At 52.7% G+C, this 20,066-nt stretch overlaps 1 protein-coding gene across 4 annotated transcripts in view; it reads right to left on the bottom strand.

Moving 5' to 3' along the window:
• The window catches only part of SYT6 (synaptotagmin 6), a 58,642-nt gene extending 41,576 nt beyond the window's left edge, over positions 1-17,066 (bottom strand). For 3 of the 4 annotated variants that reach the window (XM_047085396.1, XM_047085397.1, XM_047085398.1), the window contains exons 1-3: positions 16,904-17,066; positions 5,552-5,900; positions 3,461-4,019 (exon numbers count right to left, since the gene is read on the bottom strand). In XM_047085396.1, the coding sequence (XP_046941352.1) occupies positions 3,461-4,019; positions 5,552-5,900; positions 16,904-17,066 (1,071 nt within the window). Of the gene's footprint in view, positions 1-3,460; positions 4,020-5,551; positions 5,901-16,903 lie in introns of those variants that run through there. The other variant, XM_047085399.1, reaches the window with a different exon arrangement.
• Positions 17,067-20,066: the final 3,000 nt, after the last annotated feature.

Genomic DNA, 20,066 nt, shown 5'->3' with positions numbered 1-20,066 from the left:
CCCGGCTCTAACCCAGTTTTCAAAATACTATTTGCCCTTCTCCAGGAAGCCTTCCCAGATTAACCATACCCGATTCCCACTGCTTCTTCAAGAATCCTTTCTTGGTGTACCAGTATATAGTTTTGATGGAATTAACTAAACCACTGGTCATTCAACAAGAAAGTGCTGATTCTCACGTTTGCAGAAAATGACACACTCAGCCCTGAGGAAAAATACCAGAGAAAGTCAAATGTGGGACAAAAGGTATTCCTGAGCCATGCAGAGGACTTTGCAAGACCGAATATGATTTGGGACATATCTAGAGGAGCAATCTAGAGGAGCAGAAGGACTCAGAGAACTTTGGAAGGGGGATTGGTCTGGGCCAGGCAGAGCAGTGGGGAAAGGCCTGCCTGACAGTGGGAACCTTGTGAGCAAATGCAGGACGCAGGAATGTTAGCACGTGCAGGGGAGCGGCCTGCAGGGCAGAGGTGCTGCCAGAGTTCTGAGCAGAGCAGGGCCTGAACGCCGCTCTAGGAATGGAATCCGGCACGCAGGGGAGATGGGAGTCCCTGTGCTCATCTGTACTGCCCCCACCACGCTGGCTGCAGGATTTCACATGCACTCAGCGCTCATTCACAGTGACTATGATTTGTGTCTCTCTGGCCCCCAAATAATTACAATTTCAGAGTCAGCTCCAAAAAAACAGGTAAAAGCACCAACCTTCTTACTTCTTACTTCCCTTTCCTCACCCTCCAGGAGGATGAGCCTACTCTTGAACGCTGGCCCACGGGAGGGGCTGCAGATTGGAGGGCCCCAAGGGCCTCCTGTTGGCAGAACATCAGCTCAGACTGCAAGCAGGACAGGGTGTGTGAGTCCAGGCACCTTCAGAAACTCCCGCGCCCGGCCTCCCTGTGCTCCTGGTGACTATGCAAGCCCTTCTTCAATCAGATTAGATATACTTCCCCTCCCTATCTATCTTCATTCCTCCTTATCCGGGAAATATTCCCAGGCTGTCCCAACCCGCAGTTCCAACTTCACACAGAATACACTCTTCATTACTTAGCGTTACTAACTGCTGCAGGGACGTCTCTTGTCTCCATAATTCGATTGTACATTTCTGTGTGGGTCGAAGGGGCTGCCTTCGATCCCAGCCCCACTCACTCCCCAGTGCCTGGCACAGTGTTCTGCTTAGGAAGAGGACTGGAACAGTACTAACTGAGGATGATGAGGATGGTGACTATCTACCCAACACCTTTTGGATGATCTGCCATTTTCTTTCTTTCTTACTTTTTTTAAAACATTTTTTCAACGTTTATTTATTTTTGAGAGACAGAGATAGAGCACGAGCAGGGGAGGGGCAGAGAGAGAGAAGGAGACACAGAATCCGAAGCAGGCTCCAGGCTCCGAGCTGTCAGCACAGAGCCCAATGCGGGGCTCGAACTCACGAACGGTGAGATCATGGCCTGAGCTGAAGTCGGATGCTTAACCGACTGAGCCACCCAGGCGCCCAGTGATCTGCCATTTTCTAAAGCTGGGGCCGGAGGGCGGGGGGGATGGGATGAGGGCAAGGATAGCCACAGAGTTCTAGTGTCTAGGAAGTTAGCTTCCCTATGAGGAGTGGGCTTAAGGCAACAACTGTCCATTCCAGGCCCAGGTCTTGCATCATACCTGGAGCTAAAGTCCAGGAGAGGGAGCAACCAGGAGAGGGAAGTGGCTGCTTCCCCAGCCACTGGCCCTCACTCCTCCATCTCTCGGAACCTCTGTCTGGGCCTCCACCTCAGCGTGGGAAGGACCACGCTGCTTTTCTCTACCTGTGCAGTCACCATAATGAAGCTGCTGCCTGATGAGACCACAAGGGAAGAGCTGCACCAGATGTAAACTTCATAGTGATTTATAGAGCAGAGCTCTTGGGCTCGCCGGCGCGCAGCTGCCGTTCCAGCCCGCCCCGTCTGCCCGCCCCGTCTGCCAGGCCCCGCTGCTGGTGCTGCTCTTGGGGATTTCATGAAAGCAAAGGTGGGGGACGCACTGGGGGATCAGAGTGATCTGGTCAGAGTCAGCACCAGCTGGGAGAACGGGGTGTCTCAGAGTCCTTCCCTAGGGCAGAAACGGAGCCCACCAAGCTTTGAACAAATCAACTTTCTTATACTTTTCCCATCAGAGCAGGGCAGATTTTCCTGGCCTCTCTCCTCATAAATTCAACACATAGAGATACTGAGAATTGGCTGTTCAAAGGGAGAGTCTGCAGACCGAGTAGGGTCATCCCTGCCCCAGAGAAACAGTGCAAGAAGTATCCTGGGAGACACTCAACCAGCTAGCCCTCAAGACCCAGACGTAAGGCCATTGGTATCTGATGGGTACACTCAACCTGGCTCTTAGCTGCCTGGATGGGCTTAGAGAGAGGCACATCACCCACACTTGTGGGATCTACACTGGGTGGACCAAAGGGCTCTAGATATGCCCTCCTCATTCTCTGTGCCAAACTTGTCCTCCCTCTGAAAAGCCAGCTTGAGCCTCAGCTCCTTGGACTCTTCCCTGGTTAACTGCAGTTGATTGTGAATAGCTCGGCACCCCCTGTCCTACGTGTGGACTTGGGTTCCCTTCCAGGCTGGCCTCTGCCATCGTTCACACTGGCCTGGGCAGGCAATGCCTGAGAACAGGGGCTGTGTGGCAGTCACTAGTGTTGGTCACTAAGTTCTCCTCCTGGGCACTCAGTAGGACTTCTTTGCCCTGCCCTCCTGAGTTGCCATGTGTCTTGCTTTGGCTAATGAAATGTGAGTAGAAGTCACATGGATCGCTTCGCCATGGAAGCTTTAAGAAATAGTGCATGGTTCGCCACCTCCTTTGCCCTGATATGGTACCTACGGGAGCACACCTCCAAACAGAGCCTCTGTCAGCCTGGACCCCTCAGTCACAAGGTAAAGCAGAAACCCAGCAGAGCCGCAGAGTGGGTGTAACCTGAACAAGAGCTAAATCTTGGTTGCTTTAAAGCTACCAAATCCTAGGATTATTTGTTGCTGCAGCATAACGTCGTGCACCCCGATTAATATGCCCTGTTCCTGATTGCCTGTTCCAGGCTTCTCGTACACATGGATGCCCTTGGCAGATGCCGCTGTCTGATTAAGTCTAGAGACATGGCCCAGTCCTTACCCATGATCAGAGAGGTAGATAACCCTACGGGTGGTAGACCTAAGGCCTAGCAGGTAGAGGGAACCACCCCAGAACGTGTAATCAGAAGCAATGGGCAAAAATTGTCTTCCCTGTCAACCCATGTGGGAGCTCAGCTGCCCCCACCCCACCCTGGGACGGAGTGCAAGGACTTCCCCAGGGTGGGCTGAGCCACTGCTCAGTTTCCAGAGTCCCCGCTTCACATCCCGAAGGGCAAAGGCCCGCCTACCTCCAGGGGTGAGGGGGACGGGCACACACCCCACTCAAGCCAGCACTAGGAATCCTCCAGAAGCCCAGGAGGCAAGGCTGTACTCACACTGGTGGCATACTGGATGTCCTTCCAGATGGAGGTTTCCCGGGACAGGTCGGAGGCCTCAAAGAGGTTGTCCAGGATGACCTCTCCGATCATGTCATGGCGGGAGAAACGGTCGAAGTCGAAGACGCTGAGATGCAGCTTGCGGTCTGCCAGCTCCTCGTAGGGCACGGGGAAGTGGAAGTTCTCGTCGAAGGTGGGGTTCAGGGTCTTGCGGTGCACCCGCGTCTGCAGCTTGCGTTTGCGATCAGGCAGGAGGTAGATCTTGACGTAGGGGTCAGAGCTGCCGCAAAAGTCCTTGGCGGGGAGGTCGAAGGCCCTGAGGATGCGCACGATCAGGGTCTCGCTCTCGTAGTCATAGCGCAGGCTGAAGTTGAGTTTCCCGCAGCTCTTGGCAGCCTCGGACTTGGCATCGTCCCCGTCCACCGATTTCTGCTTGTAGAGTTCGGGCTTGATGCGGCCAATGCTGGTGGGCTGCTCCGCCGCGGGGGGCAGCTCGTTGCCGTAGTCCACGCTGGACACGTGCATCTGCCGTGGCAGGTGGCGCTTGAAGGACGTGTGCCTGGCGGAGGGGGCAGAGATGGCGTGGTCAGGGCTCGGGGGCGGGGGGAAAGGCATGCAAGCCGACACCTCCCACGGCCCTGGCTCATCGTACCCTTTGCAGGGGGCGGGGAGGGGCGGGCCTTTTCCTCCTGCTCTGCGACCCTTTCTCTCTCTGCACACACTTTGTGCCGGTGGCGGTGAGCGTCCCAAGTCTTAGCATGTGTGAGGTACTTGGAATGGGGCCTCGTATATCGTAAGCTCGATACACGCTGCCTTTTGCTGTTATTTTCTTTTCTCTTTTTCCTACTTGCTGTTTTCTACGTTTCTTTCCTAGCAGATGTGACCCTGGTTCCCCCCTGACACCACGAGATCCCTTAGGAGAAGGACCATCCTTGCTTGCCCTGGTCCTTCGTCATCATCGCCACCGCTACCACCGCCACTGTAGTTAACATTTATTGGGCTTTGGAGCCGGACTGCACAGATTGGCTCTGTGAGTGTCTAGCCATGTGACCTTGGTCAGGTCGTTTAACTTCTCTTTGCCACAAAATGAGGATAATAAAAGTAGCAATTGCGTAAGATTGCTGTGAGCACGAACTGGATTGATACATACAACAAGTACTTAGAACACAGCCAGGTGTAGAATAAGCCATCTATCGTCAGCTCTCATGATCACACGGATTCTTTCATCGGCCCCACACTGCAACCTTATGCGTCCTTAGCCCTACCGTATAGTCGGGAAAAGTGAGGCTTAAGAAAGGTGGGCAACCTGCCCAAGGTCAGATGATAAACTCTGAAAATGTGACCCCCAGCACTTTCATTCCTGGACTCCCATCTGAAGACCAGGTCTCCTTCCCTTCGGCTGGTCGCCTGGGAGCCTGGGGAGACACTGCAGGGACCTGGGAGCCCAGCAGAGCCCTAGATAAGTACAATGCCTCATACTACATGCACCACTTCTTTTAAAACTGTTTCTGAATGTTGAAGAGGTGTTTGTCATTATGTGGTGGTGGTGGTGGCTTTTTTTTTTTTTTGTTATTGTTCCGTTTTATTCTGTTTTCAGTTAAAGAATGCCGCGTATACAGCTGCTGTCTTGCAGGGGACTCTGTCGAAGGTCACAGAGGAATCCTCATTCTCAAAGTGTTAGGAACCTCTTGTCTCCTCTCCCATGCGCCGCAGACTCTGTGAGGCTTTGCTGGCATATCCCTAGACACACCATGAACTTTTATGCCTCTGGGCCTTTGCATTTTCTCTTCCCTCTGCCCGGCAATCTCGCCTTCGCTCCCAACACCCAGCACCCCCCACCCACACACGTCCCAGTGCACACCGCAGAGCACAGCTCCCTGCCTCAAAGGTTCCCCTTGCCTGCAGCCTTTCCCGGTGCCCACCTCCTAGTCGGTTACCCATCACAGAGCACATCCTCTGCTATAGTCTCCAGCCCAACCATAGGTGTTCTCATTTCCGGTCTCTGCACCCCACAGGCTGGAATCACATCAATGTATTGGATAAGAGAATGTGGAGGCGTGGAGGTTAAGGAAGGGAGACGTCCACCCTCACCTGGTAGACGATGCTGGCTCTGTGGTCTGTCGCTGCAGCCGCGTGTGACGCATGATGTGCTCCTTGACCGACATCTGCACCTCGGCCGGGATATCTGGGGACGTGTGGCTGATCTTCACGGCCGCCTCTAGGAAGCCCAGGCTGTTGGTGTCCTTCAGCTTGTCCGCCATGTTGCCTCCGGAGCTGGGGCTCTGGGGGGCCTCCGGGGGAGGGCTAGCAGAAGCGGGACTGGAGGCCTCCTTGTTCCTCCAGGGCATCCAGCACAGCTTCCAAAAGAGAAAGAGAAAAACTGCCACCAGGGCCACGCCACACACAATAACTACCACTGCGAGGAGGCTGACAGAGGTGCCTGGGCGCGGCATGAGCCGGGGCAGGGAGGGACAGAGACAGACAGAGGCGGCGGAGAAGCAGGAAGGGGCGGTTGGAGAAGGGGGCACACAGAAGGGACAAAGACGGAAGAAGAGAAAAGAATGGTCATGAGAAAGCTGCCAGCCGGGAGAGGCGGTTTTAGGGCTGACGCTCCACAGTCCACTTTGTGTAGTATCTGCAGCCTGGCGCCCACCTCGGTCTGACGCCCCCCAGTATTGCCCCCTCCCCCACCGCCAGCTTGGGGAGCACCTGCGCTGCCTCCCCTACTGCCTATTGGCATGTGCACGGGGAAGGGAAAGTAATTTAAATAGCAGCCTAAGCAAATGTGCAAATTCGTGAAGCGTTCACATTTGGATGCTGTTTGAATTTCTATTAGAGCTGTTACTATGGCCAGACTTATAGCGGAGTCATTTTTGGTATACAGCTCTCTCCCTCAACAGGCTGTGCGGCCTTGGGGACCAGAGGCTCAGCCAACTCAATCTCTTCCCTTCCCCCACCCCCATCGAGCCCAGAGCAGGAGCTCAACAGTCGGGAGCTTGAAGCGAATCAGACGGAGCATAACCTCCTTGAGGCCGGGAGTGGGTCTCCTGTTCCTTCTGTACGCTCAACTGTGCACACAGTAGGCTCAATAAATACTTGGATTAAGTTGGAATTTGATCCACACGGTGTATTTCAAAGCTACATACAAGTGATTCCTGTAACTGTCTTTTCCCATCCCGTAGCTATTTGAGAGCTCTGCTGTAAAACTGGTAATTTGTTTAAGGTGATTTATTTATTTTGAGAGAGAGAGAGAGAGCACGGCAAGCAAGAGAAGGGCAGAGAGAGAGAAGAGAGAGAATCCCAAGCAGGGATTCAGCCCGATGCAGGGCTCGAACTCACGAACTGTGAGATCATGACCTGAGCCGAAGTCGGACGCTTAACCGACGGAGCCACCCAGGCGCCCCTGTACAACTGGTAATTTTGAATGTCGTGGTTGGTTCTGAGGCAAGCGCTCACTGCGTTGCTCCCAGCCAACCCTGCCTCCAGAAGGATGCCCATCATCCCAGGAGAGCTGTGGGCGATGCCTCCCTCTGGAAGCAATGAAGAAGCAGATCTCTTACCCCTCCTTAAGGAATGACCCTTAGAGCCCAAGGTCTCTTCTCACTCTGACTAGAGAGCTCAGAAGGCTCTGAACCAGTGGCACACTTGGCAGGGTGTGCACAGAGGTCATTTGCGAACTTGTGAACAAGCCAGCCGAGGAGTCTTGCATGGCTTGCGTGGCAACTGAATAGTTGAGCAATTCCACCGCCATCATCATCATCACATCAAATTTCTGGAAACTCTGGGGGAGGCCAGCTGGCTTGGTCACTAGACCCGTGCTCCTGGCTGGTGGCAACCGGCATTGCCTTTGGAGGGGCATGACCTTACCTGCACGGCCCCTGCAGGCTGGTGGGTTTGCAGGCTCTGGATTATCCTGGCCCAGTGGCCGAGCAATCTTAGGATCGAAGGTGAGAAATGGCCCTAGAAATACTGGGGCCAGGCTGGGCTCTTGCAGACAAGAGCAGTGGTCCAGAGAAGGGACTTGCCTGGGTTCACAGTTCAGACACACAGCCTGGACCAGGGTGCAGATGCCCACCGCCCAGCCTGGGGCTCTTCACACTGTCCCAGCCTGTCTGTCCCTGATTAAACTGTAGGCCATTGTAACTCTGCGTTCTAATATTTGTCTGACTCGTGGCCTAGCACAGAAATGCACGCGAGAATGAATGAGTGAGCGCAAGAATGAATGGTGCATAAAAGGGCTATAATGATCTCTCAACCAGCATTTACTGAGCAACCTGCATGTGTCAGGTGCTAAGCTAAGATTAGAGTACCGAGATGCCGAGTCCCTCCTGGGGTGGGGGTGGGGGTGGGGCATCCAGAGTACTCTCATGCACACAGGCACCAGGAAAAGCTGTCTCCCATCCAGAGGGACCTGGGAAGGAAGTGAGAACATCAGCTATCCTCTCTGGGGAGCCGGCACTGCCTCCTGACTCCCCACATGCAGGGTACTGGCCTGAACCAACTACTACAGCCACCTACCCCAGGCCCCTGCACAGAGACATCGGGGCCTCTCCCTGGTCAAAGGAGCCGGGGTTAGTCCTCCACACAGAGACTGCCAGGGATCCAGAAGGCTGATTCTAAGTTAGCTTCTAAAGTAAAGGTTTCTAGTGTGTGTGTGTATGCGTGCGTCATGAGGGCACAAGAGAAAAAATACCAGATTGTTCTAATATTTATTTATTTATTATCTTAAAAACAATAAATCACAACTGCAATATACAGGTTGATAGTAATAGAAATGATAGCATTTTATTATTGGATTTAGTTTTGAACATTACTATGTCCAAGGTACAAAGTGCTTTTTATGCATTTGCTCATTGAATAGTCTCCAGTGAAATAGGTGTAATTATTACTTTCATTTTGCAGATGAAGAAAGTGAGGCACAGAGGATTAGACTGCCCAGGGTCACACAGCTAGGAAGCCGTAGAATGGAGCTACAGCCCAGATGTGTAGGCAACATGGGAACAAATATACATTGGAGGCATTAAATGAAATAATTTGTGCTGTTATGAGTTCATTACCTAAATGGTTTGGAGACTGTTTCTTTAGGCCTTTATGGCCCTGGGGTTCACCGGGAAAGCTACCGCAGATCCTACGGGTCCTTATTCTGAGTATCCAGCCATCTCTAGACCCCTTCACACCTGTTCTCAGTTACAGCTGTTCTGGAGGCATTCTCTACAATATGAGTCACCTTAAAACAAAAAAAGGTATTTCTAGGGCTTTGCTTCCCTTTGATCGTACATCTTACTTGCTCTGGTAATAATTAGAATTTTAATGAGAAAGGGGGAGAAATGGGGGAATCCAGAGAGCATAGTGTGCATTTAAATGTTCAGCCTGACAAAAAACTGAATTCATAAATGAAAAGAGAGGTGGGGGAAGGGGGTGGGCCGAGGGAATCAGTTTTTCCTCGGTGTGGTTGGTATTTTGAATACTTGTGCACGTGACCCCCGCTGTAGTTCCCTCGGAGCTGTGATTAGGGCAGGCAGAGGTATGGATTATTGAGAATCAGCACCCAGCACTCAATACCGGTTATGTAAGACCAAGAAGCCCTCCCTCTGCGTGGAGAAGCTCTTTCCAGGATGCCTTGCTGGCAGGACTGACTGCAGGAGAACCGGGTCCTGTTGCTGAGTGGATTCACCCTCACTGGTGATACGAGGTGGTTAGCAAGGCTGGTAAGAGCAGAATTAGGCCAGGGCAGGGAGTGACTGAACAGGATTTAGCCCCTGTAAAATCACTATACATGGCCTTGAGCTCAGCCAGCCGACATATCCTGGTTGAAGGTCCACTGGGGCTGGGAGGCATAGTCTCCCGTATGGTCTAAGGACTGTGCCAAGGCCCAGATCAGCTACGATGTGTGCCTTCCTACCCCAGGCCTGCTGGGGTCAGGCCACCAGGACCTGTTGCTCTGTAGCAAATCGCAGGTGCACAAGTAGCCTTCAAAGCCTTTTTCCTACTCATCTTGTTTGAACCTTGACACTGTGAGGCAGATAGAGTTTTGATGGCAGCACAGCCGTCTTTTGAGTCCTGATCCGGTGTTCTTCATATTTCATAGCACTATCAGGCACTAGCTTCACGACCAGAGAGAGGCAACCCTCCAGTAAGGGAAGAAGCCCTTACTATAGCACTGAAAATTAGAAAGTACTTCCTAAATCTTTGTATTCTTCCTCTCTCCCTCCTTCCTTCTTTATTTCCTCTTTAGCCTGGAGGGAAAGAATCACGGTCCTGGGGTCAGACTGGACTCATTCAGTGTCCATCGCCACCGGCTTTAAACCAAGCCACTTAATCTCTCAGTGAAGCCTCAATTTCCTCCTCTGTCATATGGGTATAATAATAGCATCTACCTCATAGGGTCATTGTGAAGTTTAAAAGAGATCAGGGGCGCCTGGGTGGCTCAGTCAGTTAAGCATCCAACTTCGGCTCAGGTCATGATCTCACGGTTCGTGGGTTCCAGCCCCTCGTCAGGCTCTGTACTGATAGCTCAGAGCCTGGAGCCTGCTTCAGACTCTGTGTCTCCTGCTCTCTCTGCCCCTCCCCCACTCACACTCTGTCTCTCTCTCTCTCTAAAAATAAACATTAAAAAAAAAAGAGAGAGAGATCAAAAGTGCTGAGGACAGTGCCTGGAAAGTAGTAAAAAATATAACAAATATTAGCTGTTCTATTAGAATCACCTAATTCTGCCAAGTCTAGCTTTGAATATACCCTAGTTTGGAAAAGTTCCGTTGGCAGAACTGCATGAGGCATATTCTGCAAGTCACGAACGCTAATAGAGATAGCTTTAACTTTATCCTTACAAACTAGGGACGATCTTACTAGCAGAAACAATATAAATATTTCATATATAGCTAGATCTCAAGACATAACATGTACTATATTAAAGATCTCACATCTCCAAGTCTTTCTGTCAATACCCATTTGCTTGCTATGTGTCCAGTTTCGTTGTTACTGTCCACAGGTGGGAGCTCCAAAGGAGTAGAAAGAAAACCATGGAAGAAAAACCAGCAATTGCAAGAACATGCCATGCTTCTGCAAAGTTTTCTTGGAAATTTGGAAAAGGAAGTCTGGTCCATTACTCAACATTAGGTGTGAAACATCTTTATTCAGGTGTCAGAAGAATCCAGTATTCCATGGGCACCTGGTTTGGGAAATCTGACTGGCCAATTACCCAGCAGCCTCTGGGAGAGCAAGGAGCCGTGGAACTAGGCTTTGGAAACACACCTGGACCTGGCGTGGCACAGGTGCGTGTGGCTTCTAACTGTGGCAGGGAAGCTGACTTCACTGAGGGCTCAGACACTGGGCAGATAGCTTAGGTGAGTGCCAGCACCAGAATGACCACAGAGAGCATTCATCCACATTTCTAACTGTGTGACCCTGAGCAAGTTACTTAACTTTCTCCAAACTTTGGTTTCCTCTTTTATTTGATGGGGATTCTAATTATTCCTACTTTACAGAGTCATTAGGAAGATGAAATAAACTAAGACTTTGAGCATAGTTCCTGGTATATGGTAAATGCTCCCCGAATGTAAACTATTTTATTTCATGTTTTGCTTTTTGTTTTTCCATGCAGAATGAACCCAGAGCTGGGCCTGCGGAGACAGGGAAGGGGGACACCAGACCACAGGGCAAAGCATCTAAGACACCTCAGGCCCCTCTTCTCTCCAGAGAAGTTAAGATCTCCCTGAAGCCTATGAGGGCAGGAACTGCTTGTCACCTTAAGTGAGACTGTCCGGCAGGGGTAATGGCTCATGGCCTCCCTCTCTCCCTGGAAAATGCTGGGTTATTAATTAGCAACCCAGGGCTTGCTTATCTCTCCTCACTGACACTTCTTTCTCCAAAGACAGAGCCCTGGCACCCCCTCCCCTTCTCTCCACCCATAGTGTTAAGATTCATCAGCAGTTCTTATAACTTGCTATTGTTCCCATTTTTCTAATGGGTTTCCATGTCAGGAAAACCCATTTTGTAACAGTAACAGGCAGTTTTGCTAACAGACTGTAATTGAAAAGATAAACTGGGGAGAGGAAGTGAAAAGAAAGGACCCTTTTCTCTGCTTCCTCCAGAGCTGGAGAAAGCTGGCTTCAGAGCTTGGGGTTGCTGAAACCATTTGGTGTAAGGGCTGGCCTGTGCAGAGCAGAGGCTGCCTGGGCTGAGGGGGTCTCATTTAGACATAGAAAGAGACATAGACAAATATAACCCAGAGATCAAACAGCAAGAAATGCAGAGACCCAAGAGACTGGAAAGAATAGTGTCACGTCTGGGAATGGAAAAGACTCTCGGCAGAGCCATTAATATTAATTAATATTAGTAACCATTAATATTATTAATACATTAATATTAATAATTATTTGTTATTTATTTCTACATGGTTAGCACTGTGCCCCTTACATTCTCTCATTTAATCTTTACAGCCTCCCTAAGAAATGAGCATGCACCTCACAAAGATAAAGTAACTCAGTTTAGAGGTATTAACTAACTTATTCAAGGATACATCACATTAAGCAGAAGAACTGGGATTTAAACCTGGGATTTTCTGATGCCAAAGTCCAAGCTTCTGAGCCAGGCCCCTGAAGGGACTGGGGGCTGAGTGGAAAGCTGGGCAGGGAAGCTGTGGGGGAGGGGGGGCAGGCACTTCTTTGTTATAACCAGGAGAGTGTGGGAGGCATTCTCAACTATTTGGCCTGATCCTCTGTACCTCGGTAAAAACCCAGAGACGAGGATTATGAACAACCTCCTCACCCCCCATCTCTTCCTTCTTCCCTGGAAAGTATAGACACTACAGGTTACCCACCAGGCACCAGGCAAATAACCAGTGGCCCCTGGAAACACCTCATCCAGAGATGTAGCAAAGAAATACCTGACAGTGTGTGTGTGTGTGTGTGTGTGTGTGTGTGTGTGTTGCAGGAACAGGAGCTATTCTGTTCTAAGGCTTACAGACGTGGTCCATTAATAATAAACTCTTCCGTGGCTTGTAAATTTATTAGGAGAACCTGGTGTAATTAAAATTCAGGGTTAGGGGAGGGGGGAGCAGAGAACCTGTGCTTCCATTCCTTCTTTCAGAGATCCAGGCTGAACTACCGATGGGGATAATTAGCAGAGTCCAAACAGAGAAGGAATTAACGCTCCTGAAAAAGCTGTGATGAGGAGAGACAATGCTGGGCTAATTATGGCCGCACAAGCTTTATGACTGGGCACCGGCTTCCACCATCATTAGGGGATTCAGAGATAAATCGGAGGCTAATGCGGAGTGCTATAGCTAACAGAGTGTTGGCATTAATTTAGCAATTATTAGTATTATTATTTTGGCAGATGGTAACTGTACCTTTTTGCTTGATTGGTCAGGGCTTGTGGCCCCTCTGAGATGTGTGGAGATCAAGGCTGGGGTGATTGGGGTGGGGACAGACAGAAAGCCAGAAAGAGTCTTTCCCTCTACCTAACCCCCCTCCTGTTTATACCTGCAAGTACTGAGAGGAGAGGTCTGCCTGGGTCCACATGGAGCAAGAAAAACAGATCAACAAAGAGAGAAGGGAAGGATGACACTGTCATATACCTAGAGCGTCCACAGCTGGAAGTCCTGTTCACCTCCGCTTTCAAAGCCCTCTCAGATTAAAGTTCCTAAGTGTGACTCAGTCCTTCAGGGCTCAGAGACCTCTTTTCCTAAGCAGGACCAGCAGGGGTGCTGGCTAGCTCGGGCAGGACTTTCTCGTACCCTGCTTTTTGCACACTCCAGACAGCCTTCCACAGACCCTAAAGAAACCTGGCCAGATACAGATGGCTCAGTCTTAGCCCTAATTTTTTGCAGCCACATTATACCCCCAACTCTGTGGACATGGAGGACAGAGAACATAGTCAGAGGTAGAAGAAAACTTCTAGAACCGTAAATCCAAGCACTCTGCAACTCCTAGATACTTTCCCCTGGTTCTAGAATCTTAAAGCTCAAGACACTCCATAAAATCAGAACATTATCTCAAGGATGTACATTCTAAAGGATTGTACATTGCACCTTTCCTCAAAGAAGGTGAAATCCTCAGAATTTCTTCCTTCCAGCAAGGAGTGAGGGAGTAACTGATTATTTAGTTATAGAAACAGGACTTTCCTGTTTTGATTAAGTGCTATGCATTTAACCTCCCATCTCAAGCAGGAGAAATAATAATATCTGTGCTGCAAAAGGCCAACTTAAAATCCAGGTAGCTGAGTCACATAACATCTCCAGTCATTAGAGAAATGAACAAACATTACATACATCTCATGGCCACACATAACCTAGAGAATAACCATTCCTGGCTGCCAGCCTGGAAGGGGCAGGGCAGCTCAGGATCTCCCATCAGGCCCCTGAATTTTTTGGAATACCTCTGAACCTCTGCTTATTACCTCAAATCCAGAACTCTCCCCACCCACACCCAACACTCTGCAATTTGGCCTGTGGAGCAAACTCATTCATCTCCACAAGGCAAATGGCATGAAGAAGGTAGGGAACTGCCTGTCAGTGTCCACTTGAGGCAGGGGTGGGGGTGTGTATTAAGGAAGAAAGCAGATACTTTGCCTTTAAATTTTTAAAGAAAAATGGAACTTGCTTTTATCTGGGACAGTTTGTGTAGAGGTATTTCCAAGTCATGAAAGCTAAGGAGATCTGATTGAGATTTCCTGTGCAACTCCTAGCACGGACCATATACAGAGGGGGTCCCAGTAAATGACAGCAGAGCCCGAATCTCAATTGTTGACTCTCGGGGTGTTACTAGAGATCCCGTGAGCTAGAGACTTTGAGTGGGAGGATGGCAGGGGAAAACGTACAGAGGTAAAGAGAACTAGGCGTGCTCTAGTCACTTGCATTTTTCACTAAAATACAAATGAAAAGATCCAGCATTTCTCTGACTGTAGAATCTGGACCCAGGCAGTGGCTTTGGGATGCAGGGACTAAGCTAGGAAGTAGGATACCTGGGGGCCTGGTCCTGAGCTGAACAGCATCTCCCCAGACCTTGTGCTCACTTAAACCCCAAGAACTCAAAGCCACTGTCAACCATTTTCTTTTGCTATGACCAAGGGTCTCCTTCTGCCTCCTCCTTTCAGCCCCCTAACTTGGCCCCCCAGGGGCTTCCTGAGGCTTGTGACTCAGCAGCCAAAGTTAAAGTACCCCAGGGCTGACAAGTCAAGCTCGCTTTCTCAAGCAGCCTGCAGGGAAGGCACACTGATTCATCTGGGCCTGCTTGCTCACCTTCCTCAACCTTCTCTCACCCTCAGCCTGGCCACAGGTACCTGTCATTCCAGACTGTGGGGTTTCCCTCTGGAGTCAGAACACCAGAACACCTGCATCAAAATGTTTCACACACATACACCCTCCCCACAACGCACACTGCCCCCTGCCCTCTGTGGTATTTCTGCTCTGGATGGACAGGAGAGGGGGGCAGCCTCCACGCCAGGTGGAACTCGACAGGTGTGTTCTCACCTTGAATGATCCCCTTTAGAGTTTGAGGGGTCAGAACCAACATAGAGGGCCCCACTGGAAATGAATTATTGCAGGAAAGGAGGAAGGGACCTGGATAGGCAAGCAGGAAGAGACTCCCTAACTTGGGGAAAATTGTGTATCTGGGGGGTATGGGGAGTTGGGTGGTGTAGATGATGGCACCAGAGAACCAAAATCTAATACTTGCTGGGCCTAGTCTATTCGGAGGTTCTTAAAGACGGAGAATTACCTCTCCAACATCCATCCCTGTACCACCCTCTGAAAGTTCTTCTTTATGTCTAACCTCAGTCCCTTCTGCTGCAGTAATCAACCCATTGATCAAACACTGCCAAGGCCAGAGAGAGCGCTTGCGCGAGAGCAGCGCCCCCTACAACCCCCACAGGGCTGAGATGCGCCCAAGGCTGGGCACAACCCCCTCACACACACAATCCTCCCCTGGGCCACTACCCTCCATCTACTCCTTCTCTCCCTCAGCGGCCCTGTTGCTAACCTAGGACCTACCAAGAGCTCTGACCTTTAACCTCAACTGAAAACAGGGCCCTGAAAGCTGTAGCCTCGGGGAGCTTACCCCACCTGTACCTGCTCCAGGAACCGCCGTTCCAGTCCCCGGCTTCTGGTCCCTTGAGACTCGCCTGGAGACGAAATTCCCGCCTCCCGCGGCCCCTTCCTCCCTTTCCCGCGCTGTTGGTGCGGAACCGCAGGGGCGACCCTCGCTTACCCCTAGGCCCAGCGCCACCGGGGTCAGAGTCCGGGGGACAAGGAGGGGTGGTGTCTGCGGAGCCAAAGGAATCCCGGCGCCACGGTCCCTGCAGGATCTCCCCACCCCCACTCTGCATCCTCTCGAGACTTCGCACTGCCCCCCAGCCCCTCCCCTCCGGAGGGAGGACGACCGGGTGCTCCCTGCCGCCCAGGACCCTCCAGGCGTCGGCATCCGGACAAAGAAGCCCGGCTGCGGCGGGCGAGCGCGGCCGCACGGCGCTGGTGCGGCAAGTAAATACCCGGGCCGGCCGGCCGCCTATCCTCCCGCGGCTCCCGCCGCCAGGGCGCGACACGCCATTGCCGCTGTCGCGACTCCCAAGAGACCCCGCAGCCGCGCGCGTCGGGCCCGGGCCCCGCGGGGCTCGAGCTCCCGACTCACCGGCTCCGGCGAGCTCGCCTCGGCTCGGGCTCCCGCCTGGGCTCGGCGGCCGCCGGGGGCTGCGTCCAGCGCAGGGTCCGCGCCGTTCGGGCAGGAGGCGCCCGTTTGGCAAAGTCGGCGGGAGGCACCGGCTCGGTCGCGCACCGGCCCCGAGTCCGAGTGAGTCAGAGAGAGACCGAGGGAGCGAGTTATAGGGGCGAGGGTGGGGGAGGATGCCGAGACACCCTCCCCCACCCCGCCCCCCGTCCCCCCCCCCCCCCCAGCGGAGACGCAGAAAGCCACTCGCAGCCGGAGAGACGTCCGGACACAAAGACCTCGTGCGGCTCGCAGACCTAAGTTTCTCCCTGAGACCAGGGGGCTCGGACGGGTTCCCCGAGAGAACAGACAAACGGACGCGCGGACCGACAGACGGACCTTGGGACCCTGACAACCCAAGAGACGAGTTGCTACTTCCTGGTCTCCTACTCGCTCCACAGACCCCTTCCCTGGCATATAGCCCGAGGGTGAGCGGAGAGACGCCAGGGAAACTGAGGCCCCCGAGGGGCACGGCGCCCGAGGAGCGCGGCTTTGCGCTGGAGTCCTGTAGAGACACACGGGAGGGAGCTCAGGGATCCTCTGCCTCCCAGGTCCCCTTCACGTCTCTCCGCTTGCCCTGTGGGCGGTGGAACGGGGCACAGGCTGAGGCTCATTCCGAATCCAGGATCCTGAGCTGGAGTTCTCTGTCTAGGTTAAGGGGCTCCCAGTGCCGGGGCTCTGGGGGCAGAGGATGGTCAGGGCGAGAACCCAGGAAGAGAGGGGGGCTCGGGGTTCCCGTTACCTGTGTCGGCCGCGCTCGGACTCCTCTCTGGGGGCTGTAGCTCGAAGCTCCGACAAGTCTCCACGTCCAGCCCGAGAGGGGGCGGCCGGGCCCGGCACAGAGAAGCCAGGACCGCGAGCGCCGCCTGGCACCGAGGCCCCCCGGTCCCCCACACCCCGCTCATGCCCGGGACACCCCGGCTCTCCAAGCAGCCGCCTGAACCCGTGCTGCCGCTGGACTGGGGCGGGGCAAGGCGGCCCCAAGAAGACCCTCCCCGCAGCGGCCCCCTGCGGCTCCGTTCAGCTTTTAATCATTTCCCCGCAGGGTCTCCGCCCCTCACGTGGTATCCCGCGGCAGCTGGCAAGTCTGGCGCCTCACGGCCGCCCCCTCCACACCCGGGGACAGGTCTGAGTCCCCGCGGGTTCGAGGCAGGGGAGCCCGGTTGTCCAGCACCCTGGAGGGTGGAACCTGGGATCTGACCCCACACGTACTGCCTGGTGTGACCTTGGGCCTCTCTGAGCCTCAATTTCCCACTCTGTAAAAGGGGTATAATGATAACGCGTGCAGCACAGGCTGCCTGGGAATATAAAGATAGTGTTTGCGAAAACACTGGGTAAATTGCCACATGCCACACAAGTGGCAACGAAATAGATAAACCCATTAACAGAAAGATGGGTGACCTGGCTGGGGGCGGGAGAACCTCGGTCAAGGTTCCTGACGGGAGAAGTTAGTCAGATTGGTCCCAGGTCCTCAGCTTTGGAGGCAGAAGACCCCAAGACTGCGGGGCTATTCGAACTGCAGAAAGACTTTCTGAGCCGCAATCCTGCGGTCCACGGTACCCGCACGTTGCTATGGCAACGGGAGGCAGCGGCCGTCTCTCTCCATGGCAACGGGAGGGGAAAGTTTCTGGCAAATAGGAATGGGGGGCATTTCAAGAGAGCGCTCTGTTCCCGCCAGACCCACCTCCCCGCAGCTGTGGAACACCACCGGAGATAATGTATCTTACTATGAAACATAACAAGGGCCAGAAAGACGGAAAACAAAACGGGAGGGTTGAGGCTAGACTTAAGGCAGACTTCCCTTCCAGGAACTATGGCGTGAGGTCCAGGAGCAGGTTGGCTGAGGGGTTCCGAGGCACCGCACTCAGCCGTGGCGATCTATGGGCCGCCACCGGGTGCGGCCCTGCGGGGGCCCTGTCACGAAAATCTTGCGTCCTCGGCGTGTCGGTGGATGGGCCCGTTCCTGTGTGCGGCTCACCCGAAGCTCCTGCTTCCCCGGAGCTGGGAAGGAAACTTTAGCTGGAACCTCCGGAAGCCGAGGGCCTGGTGTGTACCGGGTGGCGGACGGGGGAGGAGGGTCTTTCCTCCTAATTAGCACGCTAATTGGAAGTGGCTAGGGCGGTGACTCACGTTCCAGAGGGAGGAGATTCGGAGCCCCAGCTCCTGGCGGTCTCCACATGCGCCATCTGCGCCAGCCGTGCTAGCGGGCCCTTGGACTTGAGAGTCCCCGGCAGCTACAGAGCGCCAAGCAGAGGCCTGCGAGGACGTAGGCTGGACCAGGCGGTTTTTGCTTTGGAAAAGCGCTCCTTGGCTCTGTCCACGGTGCTGAAGACCCAGTTGCTGCAATCGTAGCGTGGGCACAGCGTTAGGGAGGTGGGGAGGGATGGACAATTGTGGCGGCTTCAGACCTTTCACCCTGATCTCAGGAGCCTACGATAGGAGAGGGCTAGAAACTGAGGCCAGGGGGACTGAGCAGGCTTGATCCCGGAGACACTATGCAATCCAGGCCGCCTTCCTGAAGGAGGTGCTCGGTTGCTGTTCCAAGAACAGGTGAGGCTGTGGAGTCCCCATTTGCTTCCCAGTGGTTCTGGAACCCACCTGAGGAGCCCAGAAGCCCTGTCATCTTCCTCTCCACCTCCCAATGCAGAGCTTAGTTCCTGGGAGGCCCCTTGTTACATGATCACTAGCAGTTTCCGAGGCAGCAGTTTTGTGTTTGTGTAAAATACAAATGGAGAAGAACTGCTCTCTACCCATGTTTATGGCAACTCTGCCACTCCGCGGGCGATTTCTCCCTCCCCCTCCTGAGTTCTTGGGGAAATTCACAGAACAAAGCGCCTTGTTTTGCCTTTGCAGAGAATGAAAAAGCACAGGACCTTCCAAGGGCCCAGGCCTGTGATGCAGGGAAATCAATATTTTGCTTTACAACGAGTGGGGGAATTTACATCTAAACTGAAGGCAAAGGAGCCTGTTTGGAGCAGAGCAGGTGGCAGGAGCCGAGAATTAGCAGATAATTTCTCATTGTTCCCGGATTCAGCCTCCACACTAGGCAAATGGTTCTGCATCCTCTCTGGCACCCCAGCAGCAGCTCTGGACCTGGCATTTCTCAACAGAACAGGGAGGAGTTTCTGCTCTGACAGAGCTGGGGGAAGGGGCTGGGGCTCCCAGGTCAGTCAATAACTATTGAATTTGCAGTGCGTGAATCTGTGTGTACAAAAGAGACAGAAATGAGACAGACAGAGAGAAACAGAGACACAGAGACAAGAGAAAGAGAGGCAGAGGTTGAGACATATAGAAACAAATATAGGAGATACAGGGAGAGATATAGAGAACAGAGAAAGAGGGACGGAGGGACAGATATGCTTATGAGGGCATACTCATTCAGAAAGAGAGATAAAAGAAAAACATAATTTTTTCTTATATTAAGAAAAACCCCTGCCTTAGTTGTCTTCTTCATGCTCTCTCTCTCTTTGCCCCTAACAAGTTAATGCTGATACCTGTGGTCACATAACCAGCCACAAACCAACCAACCAACCAAACAAACAAACAAACAAAAAACATGTAAAGATGGGAACTTTTCCTCTCTAAAACCCCTTTCCCTGACAAGCCCACTCCCACAGGCAAAGACCAAATTCAGACTCCCAGGGTGCCACTCAGACGTAAAGAGGGAAGGAGGTAGAAAGAAGTAGAATTGTTGCCCCTCAATTCTGTCTTTCAGAGAAAGACCACCTGAGTTTCGATTTAGGGGTGGGTGGAAAGAAGGAGGGGCAGAGACAGCATGGCATAGTGGCAAACAAGGGCACTGGGTTGGGCACTGGGAGGCTGGTTCCAGAACTGGTGCACTAAACCAGCCACAGGGCAGTCACGTCCCTTCTCAGGGTGTCAGTTTCATTATTTGTCAGATGATG

Source organism: Lynx rufus, unplaced genomic scaffold (assembly GCF_022079265.1).
Source record: "Lynx rufus isolate CCGP_SWC_20201006 ecotype Redwood Valley unplaced genomic scaffold, mLynRuf1.p SCAF_2, whole genome shotgun sequence".
Taxonomy (NCBI): Eukaryota; Metazoa; Chordata; class Mammalia; order Carnivora; family Felidae; genus Lynx; species Lynx rufus.
This window is presented reverse-complemented; position numbering and strand designations above follow the sequence as displayed.